The sequence below is a fragment of the Ambystoma mexicanum genome, chromosome 5q (assembly GCF_040938575.1).
Source record: "Ambystoma mexicanum isolate Mex_15411 chromosome 5q, UKY_AmexF1_1, whole genome shotgun sequence".
Taxonomy (NCBI): domain Eukaryota; kingdom Metazoa; phylum Chordata; class Amphibia; order Caudata; family Ambystomatidae; genus Ambystoma; species Ambystoma mexicanum.
In genome coordinates, this window is record NC_090933.1 from 852,655,743 (window position 1) to 852,668,574 (window position 12,832).

The following is a 12,832-nucleotide window of genomic DNA, read 5'->3' on the forward strand; positions in this document are numbered from 1 at the left end:
AAACTAGAAATTCAACCTTGTACTGGGGGGAAACCACACCCCTGTAGCCAGAATATGGTTTTAGAAAAAGATGAATAACTCATAGTACGGACTTGTCATAATTATTTAAATGATACCATAATTCTTGTGATTTTTCTGCCCACATTTTAAGAGGTTTTTAGAACCGGTGGCAGGATCTGGGGGCAAGCTAGCAGTTAAGAGGGTATTACTTAAAATGTATGCATGTTAAAAATCTGACACTTCATCAAGTAATGTCCATACTCCTTGCGCACATGTGTATAAATTTGGGGTAATGTCCGATATTGCGAAACCAGTTAAAAAGTGAAATATGTTGCCATTTCTCAATGCAAGCTCTCAGGAAGAGCAGAGTTGAACAGGGGCTACCATCAGTAAATGCATGATGGGTGCATGTAATTTTAAACAAATGTGTACCTGTGCAAATATGTCTTTTTGAGCAAATATAGATTGTGTGTAATTTGACAGGGGTGGGTTCTCTGCACCATAAACAGACCTCATCATGATGACACTTCATTTCATTCCCCCAATCAAGGGGAAGAGGATGAAGTGGCCAATTACAAGTGGAGAGGGGTAGAGCCTAGTGATGCTGCACACACACCCATTTTCAAAACACATAAAAGCAGACAGTCAGGACAGATAGGGACATTCAAATCCATTTGCTGCGGGACGCTCTGCCGGGAAAATCCATACTTTACCTCCATCAATCTCTAGAGAAAGCTGTGCAGAAAGATCCAGACTTCAAATCCATCAAACTCCAGAATCCAGAGAGAGAGAGAGAGTTGACCCAGATCACTGTGAAGTGCAGAGACCAGACCAGAGTCCAGTCTAAAACCTGACCAGATCCGTGGCGAGGCCCATTCTAATTCAAGAATATAGTGTGAGTACCTAGCAAGACTGTGCAGAACCAATCTCTTAGTTAAAATAATCTAATCCAAGCTATTTTAATCTAAGTAGAACTGCCTCCTAACTGTCACCTGTCATTTGTAAAGCTGTCACCTGTCATTTTCTAGTTGCAAGCTGTAAAAGCATTTTGGGCCTGTGTTTAAAACTCCGATCTGTACTCTAAGCTTGCTGGGGTGAACTGAATTACATTTGATTGCATTTCTGAGAACTGTGGGCTTTCTTCCATTTCCTTGCATTGCATAAAAGGGGGGGTGAATTGCCAGAGAAAAGTGATTACATTGTTTTGTTGAAATCATATTGAGTATTTTCTGTATTGCATTTTTCATTCAACATTACATCCATCTGAACTTATATATAGTATTCTCTACCACCTTATTCTTCTGTTCCTATTCACAAGTGTGCTAGTGCCAGGCTATCCATTATTGATTACTGATCAGATTAAGTGTGATATCCAATTATTAATTTATTATAAAGTGTGATATATATCTATTGTTTAAATTATCAAATAAACCTTTTAACTTGCAAAACAGAACTACTTCTTGGCTCAGTGGGGTCAGGGTTATTCAAAGAGAGGGGTGTTATATAGGGGTAGTCATCCAGAACGCATGAACTGGACATAAAGATATATCAATAAGGGTTTCCATTCAGTATCCCAGACTAGGCATTGACTTAGCTGTAGTGTTGAATTGAATCCTCTTACATCCCCAACTGCCCCTTCCAATTGGGCCCTAGATGCCCTACTAATTATTTCCAAAGCCTCCTTAAGAGCCTTGGCATCAACCAACCCCTTCCTGTTGGCTCCCTGGCCTACCATCGTGCACTACTAATAACTTGTTTGTGCACCACAAATATATATATATACCCCCTTAAAAATGACCTAGCAAAACTAAGCCCCCGAGCCGAAACTACCCGTGGAAATCTACAAAATTGAAACTGCTAACTTAGAACTAAGCTTTTAAATTTTTTTTAAAATTTTTTTATTTTTTATTTTGCCCCACTAAATACCCTCAAAATACTGCCCTATCCCTTGTAGTCCCCTGCCCAGGCAACTAAGTGCCACCCGTAGAGAAAAAACCCCACCAAAATCAACCTCACCAGAATCCAGTATTATTTCCTTCCCTGTCACACTGCCCCCTGGCGGCTAGTGAGCGCCACCGCACCTCGGGCCCACAAAAATGGACTAGGCCCCTTTAAATAGGAGCGCTCTGCCCCCTCTGTCCTTCGACGGACACCGCACTCACCGATCCCCTCTCCCTGCAGGCACAACACGGGACCCCTTATCAACAAAAATGATCCGTCTCACACCCGCTCCTGAGCGGATGCCAATTCGTGGCAGCCCGATGCTACCCAACACCCCGCCCCCCGCCAGCGAGCAACGGAGCACGGATGCTCTTACACAAACTTCCCCCCGCACGCCCACGGCACCCCGCGCCCTCGGACCGATGAAACCCGTCTACTACGACGCGGACCCGGAGCTACGGTACGTAGCGGGGGTGTCTTATTTACGGCACCCCCAATAACCCTTCCCCAACTGTATATAACTGCTAATCTGCTTAATATTATTATAAATTATATTATTAAATAATTATTATTATTAATTTTTTTTTATAACTAAGAAAGCTATCTGACCGCCCACTATACCACCACTACCCTCAAAATCACCCACCTCACCTGCTCTACCCCTCAACACTCCTAGGCCCAGCTACACAGGGAAGGCTCGGGAGCAGGCGACCAGGACAATCTTCAAGTCCTAACCGTCGCCTGGCTCCCGAACCTTCCCTGAGCCCCTTAAATACCCCGGGAGGCACTCTGCCTCCCACGGCCACTCGCTGGCCGTGTGCAGCGCCAAAAATCTCCCCCGGGGGGGAAACGCTACGCGTTCCCCCGGGCCCCCCCTTGCACCTGCACTGGCTGACAATAAAACCCATGTCTGGCGGGTGTAACCCATCCAGCCCTAGTCATTGCATTCTGGGCCATGTAGTCCTGCATTAATAATGTGAGAAACACGACTACAGTGATTAAACTGCAAAGGATACAAAAAAATAAGGCTGGATGGTCTACACCCGCATAAAAAGTGTCTAGCTCCTAGCCGTTTACTCTACTCCCAAAAAAGGGCCACAGATGATGACAGAGCATTAAGACTATAACAATGGCAAAGGGTGGTCATTTCATTCGTTAAGTCTATTCCTCCTCGCTGCTCTTTAACAGGTGTGCCCCAATACAAACTGCCACATGTGACGATCTCAGCCAACGCATTTGAGTGAATGCCAACGCAGCGGGTCATAGGTCGAGGTTGCCTGTGCCTGACACGGCTACTCAGGTGCTCAAGTGCTTACAATCCTATTCCTCGCTGGCAATCATCACGTGACCAGTGCACCTGCACGGCTTCTATGCAATTAACAGATGGAGCAGAGCGGCGGCTAAACTGGGCGTGGACAAGCTGCTTAATCCGCTTTCCTTGTAAATAGCGAGAAACATGTAATGCTACACCACGCGTCTTCTCAGCACAATGGTCCCGCTCTGCTGGTGCGAGGAAGCCGGTGTTGTATGATATCCTGCATCTCCACGACAGCACGAGGGAGCCACGCTCACTTGGTTACCCCGCCCACCCACAGATGGCTACAGCCATACAAACAGCGGAAACATGAAAATATGCAAATACAGCGCGGTAGCCCGCCCTCCACCAGCCAGTGATGATCTTCGTAGCGCCGCCCCTGCCCATTTCTGTAACCTGTGGGAGATGCAGAAACACCGGCCGCTGACTCAGACGCACACCGAAGCAGTGCGGGCCGATTGCACGATCCAGGCAGGGTGATGCCAGGGGCCAAGAGAGGCAACGGTGCGGGTTATGCGTGGCAGAGGCTTTCTGCTATCCGCACCACAGACCTGAAGCACTGGTGGAGAAGAAGGCTTCCGATCCTGGAGTGGGCACCGCGCTACAGTGTGAAGGAGAATCTCGCGGCAGACACAGTGTCTGGGCTGATGCTGGCTGTACACCAGGTGGCACAAGGTAGTGTACCCTCACCACCTATTGTTAAGCCATGGCATGTTCTGTTGGTGCATTACTCAAGCTGAGGAGCAGAAATTATGCACCTAATGTAAAGCAAACGACACTCATTTTTATAACTTGTTTTAATGTCAAGGTCTATAGGACAAATACTTGTTTTAATATGGCCAATTATTAAAAGGAGAGCAAGTAAAAAAAAAAAGCACAAACTCGCAGCACTTCATGAAACGAGCAGGCCATCAAACTCGCAAAGGTGACCTGCGTGTTTCATGGGGGCCGTGCAGCAGCTCAAATGATGTGCTGGCCAGCCCCCTTGCATTCCTGAGCGGTGGGAGCACTCTCCTGACATTAATGGATAATAGGCGCCCAGCACCCAGTGTCCTGTCTTTGTGCAATGTAAAGTAAAAGTGGGTGGGGGGGGGCGCATTACTATCCCCGTTTGAGGCATTGAAAAGCAAGTGGGACAGCTGTTGCACCTTGTTAGGGGGAATTTTCCGTTTCTGTGCTAATTCCCTTTAACCTTAGAGGCCCTCAGCTCTTTTGCTAGAATCTGGGATCTTTTTGATTTTTAACCCCCTGAGTGAGTGGTACTTTTTGCCACTCACTCATATGTTTTGCTCTGTCGTGGAATTTTAACTGTATAATGGAGTCTGTTAAACTCCATAGGCATCCGCTTTTTGCATAGTGACACACATCACCCTCTGTGCAGTGCTACTGAGAAGTCCCTTGGACTTGTCTTACTGTTTAAATGCATTTTCTTTGGTGAATTCCTGTTCCCAAGAACAGTGAGATAACTTTTATTTTACCTTTCTTTTGTGGGCCCAGCACACACCACCCTATGTGGAGTGCTGGGGGGTTACATAGTAACTCCTTATCCCACTTCTCATGTAACCTTTTGTTACACTAACTTGAATGGCTGGTGGCAGTGGTTACTTTAAACTACCTTTTGTGCAGGGTACTTGCAAGCTGATTTCTCAGCTGCAGTATAGCACCCATGGATGTCCATTTTTCCCAAAAGGTCCCGGTCTGTTTTTTATTATTATTATTATTTTTTTTTTTGCTGTTTCTTTTTCCTTCTGGGCTTTTACTCTGTTGTTTAAATCAGGTTTGTTTCCTTTGTATGTTTTGCCTTTGGCGGGCTTCAGCCCTGAAGCCCGCCCAGGCTCCAGTGTGTCTGGGAAGGCAGGAAGTGAGGGAGGTGCAAGAAATTTCACTGACCTTCGTTTGTAGGCATGCCTAGCCGAAACCAGTTCCAACTGGGCAGGTGGCTGTCCTAGAGGACGACCCCCGTGTGATTAACAGCTGTAGGGCTGTGAATGAATGGGATTTTCCATAAAAGGAAAGGCTTTTGGGACTACAGGAGAGTCGACCACTGGAGCACTATATCCGACAAAGAGGATGAGCAGAGATGCCAGCAGCACCTTCTAGAACCGCAGACGCACCGGGGAAGCCTTGCAGCTGTGCTGACCCTATTTTTGTATCGGCAGGGAAGATCCATGCAGGATGACTTCCTCCCATGGACTGATGGGACCAACTAGCCTCAAGACCTGCTTCATTTTAGCTCATCCTCCGACTTGCTGCGACTTTCCTAGGCTGCAGAACCCCAATGCCCGGGAGCCCTGACCATTCTCGAGTGCATCCTCTTCCCGAGATCAAATCCAGCCAAAACTTTGTGGGCACCTTCAAGGACCTCCCAGAAGCTGGACATCTTTGTCCAGAGTCCCCTCACCAGAGTTGTTAAATGACTTCAATTCAGCAATCCCACTAAGTCAATGCCTTTGTCTGGGATGCCCTTATTTATATATTTTTATGACTCTCTGGATGATAAACCCTTATAGAATGCCCCTCTCTTAGAATCCCCCTGACCCCACTGAGCCAAGAAGTAGTTTTGTTTTGCAAATTGAAAAGGTTTATTTGAAAAATTAAACAATAGATATATATCACACTTTATAATTAATATTTGATATCACACTTATGAGTATAATGTCGATCAACAATGGATAATGTTATACTAGCACACTTATTTTATCACTTAGGAGGTTTCTGACACTGTTTCTGGATCTCTGGTTCTGGTCTGGTCTGGATCTGCTCACAGCGATCTGGTCTGGGTCCGGTCTGCGGTTCTGAATACAGCTCTGCTTTCTGGGTGTTTCTGGCACAGGGTTCTAGGCCAGAATCCAACAGCTCAGCCCGGCTGTTTGAATAATTTGCAAATGATTTTGAGGCCTGCTGAAAAAGGATTCAGCTTGTGGATTCAGGACTCTCTGCTACAAGTTCTGGAGTCTGGATTCAAAGTTCTGGTCTCTGGAGATTGATGGATTTGAAGTCTGGAGTCTCCCGGCAAAGCGTCCCGCAAGAAAGTGGTAAGTGAATGTCCCTGTCTGGATTCCAGTGGCTCTTTTTATGTCTTTTGAAAATGATTGTGGATGCTAACTTTCTGTGCCCAACCCACTCACGATTTGATAGGTCAAGGATTTCTCTTTGACCTGATTTGAGAAGGGTGCAGTGAGTCAGAGTGAGTCATCTTTATGGCATACAGAAAGAACACTCCCCTTTGCTTTTACCTTAGAAAATCATTTTCATAACTAAACACATTTCCCAGATACACAAGTGGTTGACATTACATATACACATCATATATCACATAAGGTAGTCTCTGTTCCAACTCTGATGTTTCTAAGAGCTTGGATTAAGAAATGACAACATTTTGCCCTTTTTGGTTGGTTTCCCACTATTGGACTTTTACCCAAATTTACACAGAGGTACCCTGTCTCTCTACACATATTCCAGTAGATTTCCATGTCTCTAGCTTAAACCCAGTGTCTGCAACATGAATACATTGCGGGGTTCGGTCCCAGAACATCGTACGGAATTGAGTTTAGACTCAAATTGTAGGGACATATTCCATTTTAAGGATCTCCAAATTGTACATTCCTGTCATCTGATTACAATTAGTTATCAGTGTTTTTATAAAACATATATTTGCCTTCAATTCACAAAAAGTGTCTGGCCCACCCCGAGGAACTGGGTGAGTCAGGGATCACATGTCTCTTCTTCCAGGCAGAGCTCTGTTTATAGTCCACAGCCAAATCAGCATATCCAATTCAATTGAAAGAGACTATTGTGTTGGGTCCTGCAGGCTGGAGGAGAAACCCCTCCCTCTCAATTAACAGGGCCATGTGATATCGTGTCTCCTGGTGTGGGTCTCTGGGGTGTTAAGAGTTCTCAGGAAAGGCATGTCTTTTGAACTTTTAATTACATAAGACCCCCTTCTGTTCACTGCACAGTTCTGCAAGACAGCTCTCTTGTCAAGATTTATAGAGCACCAGCACCAGTCAGTGTTCAATGCCGGTACTGCACCTATTTTTGACAGCTGTCTTGAATTAATACATTTCAAAAGGAAAGGATTTTACTTGATAGTGTATGATCCTTGCTTGACATGGCATTGATGTGGATCTGTAGTAGAGTAAAGTAAAACACTCAACCATAATTGGATTTTTGTTTGGTGGTTCCGGGCCCATGATCTTAGCAATTTTTGACATTAATAAAAACAGGTTTTGAACAGAACCATCTTTCTTTGCACTGGTGGGTGGCAGATCAGGGGACCATTTTGCTGTGCGCAAAACTGCACGGTTCTCCAAGATTCTGGCGCAAATGTGGGCTTTTCCGCCCTCTTTGATTTCCTAAGACCACAGCACCAAATGTTGCAGCATAATAGTCCATAAATGGGTCAGGACACCCAACAGAGTCTAGGAACGAGGGAGTGAGGAAACTCCAACCAGAGCTGTTCATTCCTCTTTGGCGCTATGGAAAAGGCGCCAAAAACACAATGAGCTGCTGAATCATGTGGAATCCATTGCTGCCGAATCCCTCTCCAGAGTGCTGCCGCAGAAGGATGCCCGACGTCCTCCCTTTCGTCACCACGACCAAAGACCAGGAACAAGGGTCTGCATCACTGCATCAGGAAAGCAATCGGCTGGAATCTCGTCTTCAATTCTAAGGTAGCGCCACCATTTGCCATTTGTAGGGCCCCTTGCTTGGGAAGTACTATTGTAACCCATTTGTAGTTGACCTCAACTCACCTGTGCCGGCCTTCCAGCTTGTGCTCCATGAAGTGGGCTCCCCTTGAGCTCCTGTGATTTTTCAAAGTACTCCTGACTCTCCTGACTGGACTGTTTGATAACATTTTTCTAGGAAAGTCTGCACCAGAACTGTCCCATTGACTTTGGCTGTCCTGGTTTCCTAAAGGCTCATCTTCTGAATCCCATTGGCTTTGGCAGTGCTTGTTCCCTTACAGACTTTAATTGTTGACCCTATTATTGCTGGGATGAAAGATTGCCTACATCCCTCTGGGAGAAACTAACTATTGAACCAGTTGAAAGTGTGTTCTACTTTAATTCTAACCATTTCCCTCCTCAACCCAATTTTGTAATGATGAACAAACAATAATTGCTAATACTGGCCTTGATTGATGTCACTCGGGTGTGCTGAATTATTGGTTCTTGTTTGAATGAATTTAATCTTCTATTGAATGTTACTATTAGTTGCGGCTTTGTTTTTAAAGGATGCTTAATCTACCTTGTCTGTATATATAAATAATTTAATATAACTCTAAGTGTTTACTTGGTACCTTGTGTTTACTGTTTTCATTGTGCTACTCTACAGTGCACGTTACCCCTCCTAATATAAGCCTGGTGCTCAGTCACTCTAACAACATGTCTATACAGGCCTGTATTAAGAGTTGGGTCTGCCTAATACCAAGAGATAAGTACTGTGAAGTGTCACACTAATTGGACTTTACAAAATCTTACCTAACACACCTAAAAGAAAATACTTGAAAGTGTCATGTAAAACCCGGTCAGGAATTGCGCAAACTTCTGCACCTATTCTAAACAGGCACAACTCTACCATTTAATGCATTCTAAAGCCTATCCCTTTTCTAAATTTTGAGATATAACTTAACATTTTCAGAAAAGGGTCCTGATTTGTGCAAATACCCAAAGCGAATGAGAAAGTGCATTTGAAGAGGGCACATCTGCTTTTGGCACATGTGATGAGCCATGCTAATGCATCTCATCACGCACAAAAAAAGTGTTCAGAATGTACCCCATTAGGGATACACCACTTGCAGAATGTAACCTATACCGCCCCGTTTCAATTAGGAACCACCCCATATAAAAAAGCGAAAGCTAGAAATAGCTGAACATCTATACAAGTCCTGATTGATTGACTCATCAGCGCCTAGCTCAAACCGTTTAACCTAGGAAAGTGAAATTTGGAAGGTACATTGGGCCTCATTACAAGTTCGTCAGTAGCCTTGCCGGTAAAACTGACAGGCTGCTGCCGAACTTGTGAATTATACCGGGTCATTCCAGCCCGCTGGACCTGGTATTTGCCCATTCCCGGGCACCGGTAAAAAATGCTCCCCATTCCCAGAGGGCTCAATGAGAATGGGGAGGCACCGGCACCATTCAGAATGGTGCCGGTGCATCTGACATGGTCTGCTCGCGGGTGCCGGTCAACCCGCCAGGTCTGGCGGGCGAAAAGGCACCCGCGGGCAGAACTCGTAGTTTGCCGGTCCGGTAACTACGGGACCGGCAAGCTTACCAGTACCGTAGTTACCGGACCGGCAAACTTGTAATGAGGCCCATTGTTTTCATGACGTAGGCACCCATTAAAGAAGACTTTTGTGAAATCCATCCCTAATGGGATGAAAAGGGGCGGGGGTGAATTTATTTATGAGGATACCTATATCTCTAAAATGTTAGATGTGAAAATTGGTATTTAGTTTCTTCTTCTTCAAAAAAAGACACCTGTTTTACCATTTTCCGAAAATCTAGTTAAAGGAGGTGGAAAAAGGGGGGTGAATTATTTTTTAAGGATACCCATATCTCACAAACCGAAGAGATTTTGAAAAGTAAAAATTCACATTTTAAATCTTCATTATAATGTAGGGGGCTCAATATGGGGTTGCTATTAAAGCCTGCCAGTAGGCAGCGGATTACCGGCAACACTGTGCCATGGGATATCACAAGCCGCAGCGCTAATGGTAAATCCCCATTTCCATGGAGTCCAATAGAACTCCATGGAAATGGGTCACTGAAGCACCGACACTGTTGCTAATGATGCCGGTGCTTCAGTGACAACCATGCCGGTATGGGCCTGAAAACCCGGCAGATCAAGCCTGGCGGGGGATACGTGGCTCCTACAGGCATTGTTGTAGTATGGTGGTCTGGAAGGTGTGCTTGTACGTTGCTAACAGCACCCTTATTTCTGGACCGCCATTCTTATGAGGGCCTATGTTTTCGAACTGCTTCTTAAAATTGGTAACAGAGAGTATCCCGTATTTGAGAGCAAAATTATCATCCCTGCCGACCTAGGCACAGTCGCCAATTCCCTAGCAAAAAATGAAATTTACCCGGACATAATCTAATGGAGAAATCTACCGAATTGTTATGTGAGCATGCCATTTTAATTCCAAAGGCCAACATGGCTGCCGTAATCCATAAGATACATAATTATTATTGGAGGAGTCCAAATGGAGTACACATCTGTAAACTCAGTGGTTCAAGTGATGACACAGTCCACAACTCTGTTGAGTTCTTGAACACTTTAAATCCTCCTGGTCTTCCGATCACAAACTTCTTCTCAAAGTGGGAGCACCTGTGATCTTATTGCGGTACCTAGACCCACCTAAACTCTGTAATGGCGCCAGATTGTGAGTGAAAACTCTTCACAGAAATGCGATTGAGGCTACGGTGCTAACTGGTTCTGGCCAGGGGGAGTCTGTATTCATACCTCTTATATCTTTGTTTCACCAGGACCATAAACAAATCTCAGGGCAGACTTTAAAGGTAGCAGGGATTTACCTTAGGGAAGACTGCTTCTCGCATGGGCAGTTTTATGTGCCCTGTTCCAGAGTGATCTCATACAAAAAAACATGTCTTATTGTACCAAATCACAAAATCTGCGTGACCGACAGCTAGTATATAATAAAGAAGGCTATGAAAACGTTTAAACAACAATCTTTTAAGCAACAATCTTTTAAACAAGAAATCAACGTTGATTCAAACAGAAAATGCATGGATAGCAAACAAATAGAAAATACTGGAAAACATGAAAATGCATAACGACAGCTGTTTCTAACGCTTTCTGCTGTAGCGGACTCTGGTAATCTTTAGATTAGATGTATGGAAACTCATTGTAGCACGGGTCACAAGTGCCTCTACTGTCCATGATTGCAGGTTGTTTACAGTATCACTTATTATTATTTTCCTTTTTCTCAGGCTTGTTATCAATGAAATGCTATTTTGGAGTTTGGCCACGATGTTCGGTCTTGGTATTTTCATTCATACTGTGGTCCTACGTCTGTGTTGCCGGCCTGCCGGGCAGTCGGTACCAGATTGCCAATGCAGTATAAACTGTGTTACTTTGCTTCTCTCGTGTTTGGTTTTGGCGCTCGCTGGTGTAAGCCAACGCATCACTAAAACATTGGTGTGGTACTGTATAAAAGAAAGTAGCAAGGGGACTTCGGGTGCAGTGTATGTAAGGTGATGGCATGGCAACTTGCCGAAGCGCCAGCTGGGCCTTGTTTCTTTCTATTTGCTTGGCCTGTTTTTTTACTCATGTGCTTCTGCCATTCCTGATTTAATGAGTGCGCCGAACGCGAGCAGCAGAGTGATCTTTCAACAGCCATTTTGTTTGTCTGTTACTTTTAGAGCGGGATCGTGTTTGGTGGCGCAAGCACATAGTTTGTCTCACTAAAGGCGACCTGTGCACAGAGGGCGAATTGGGGACGGAGGCACAAACTTAAGTGGAGGTCTAGCCTCTGTTTATAATAGCGGTAACATACCAGGCACTATTACGGCATGTAGTAATTCAGCCCAAATTCAGTTTGGCATTATCAGCACAACTAATAATGTCAAACTTATGAAGAGGCCTTAAAAAATGTTTTGTGTGAAGCCCCAGTCCCGTTAGTCAAAAGATTTCTGTCATGCAACAGGTTCAGGGAAGTACAAAACGGATTTGCTCACTGGAATCCAGCTGTAAATCACATCTGTAAATTACAGACAAAAACAGCGAGGAGTGATAGAAACTCAGTTCTCTGCCCTATTTTGCCACATTGATCTGTACATGTCAGGCAACTGCAGCTCTCTTACCCCTCCCCCCCCTCCCCCTCACCCCTAAGGGTGCACCCCTCTACAGCTGCTGCCGATTGTTAAGAGGCGCTTACAGGTACATTTGCAACTTTCGTTGCTTCTTAGAATGAATGCATGCGCTGTAAAGCTACCCACATTAAAAAAAAAAGTGATTATATTTTCATTGATGTTAAATGTTTTCTTAACGTGAGAGAATACGGTGGCTTCAATGTTCTGCCTGGATTGTAGGTGGCTTGCGTTTACAAATTTTGGCAAAGCGGCACATTGTGTGTGAGTTATTTGGTTTTAAATGTAAACATCAGGAGACAAAATGCACATGATTTTGTGTCGGTTTTCCACAGATAGCAGGTTTATGTTACTCATTGGCCCATTGGAATTCCATTGTCAACAGTGTGGAATCAGCAGGGCCATAATAAACCTAGATTGCTTTATATCCACGCAGCCTACCAACTCTCTACCTCTACCCTCAGCCTCTTTACCCGACTAACACACCCTACCCCTCTCTCTACTGCCATCCATCCTACCCCATCTTTATCTACTCAATACCATCACCTCTCTTCACCCCACCAACCTTCCTCCTCTATTCCTCACCCACCCATCATATCCCCTCTCCCCTCTCATCCTTCATCTTTCCTCTTGCTTATCGTTGATGGCACCCTCTGTCAATGGCGTTCTCCTTTGCTCTATACCCCTTCTCAATCAATTGCACACATGCACCCCTGGATGCATCCCCTTTCAAACGTTC

At 44.9% G+C, this 12,832-nt stretch overlaps 1 protein-coding gene across 1 annotated transcript in view; it reads left to right on the forward strand.

Moving 5' to 3' along the window:
- The first annotated feature begins 3,662 nt into the window (after nt 1–3,662).
- SLC26A7 (solute carrier family 26 member 7) overlaps nt 3,663–12,832 on the forward strand; it is an 888,192-nt gene continuing 879,022 nt past the window's right edge. The window contains exon 1 of the mRNA XM_069622129.1: nt 3,663–3,931. Within this exon, the coding sequence (XP_069478230.1) occupies nt 3,736–3,931 (196 nt within the window). The 5' untranslated portion in view covers nt 3,663–3,735. The remainder of the gene's footprint in view (nt 3,932–12,832) is intronic.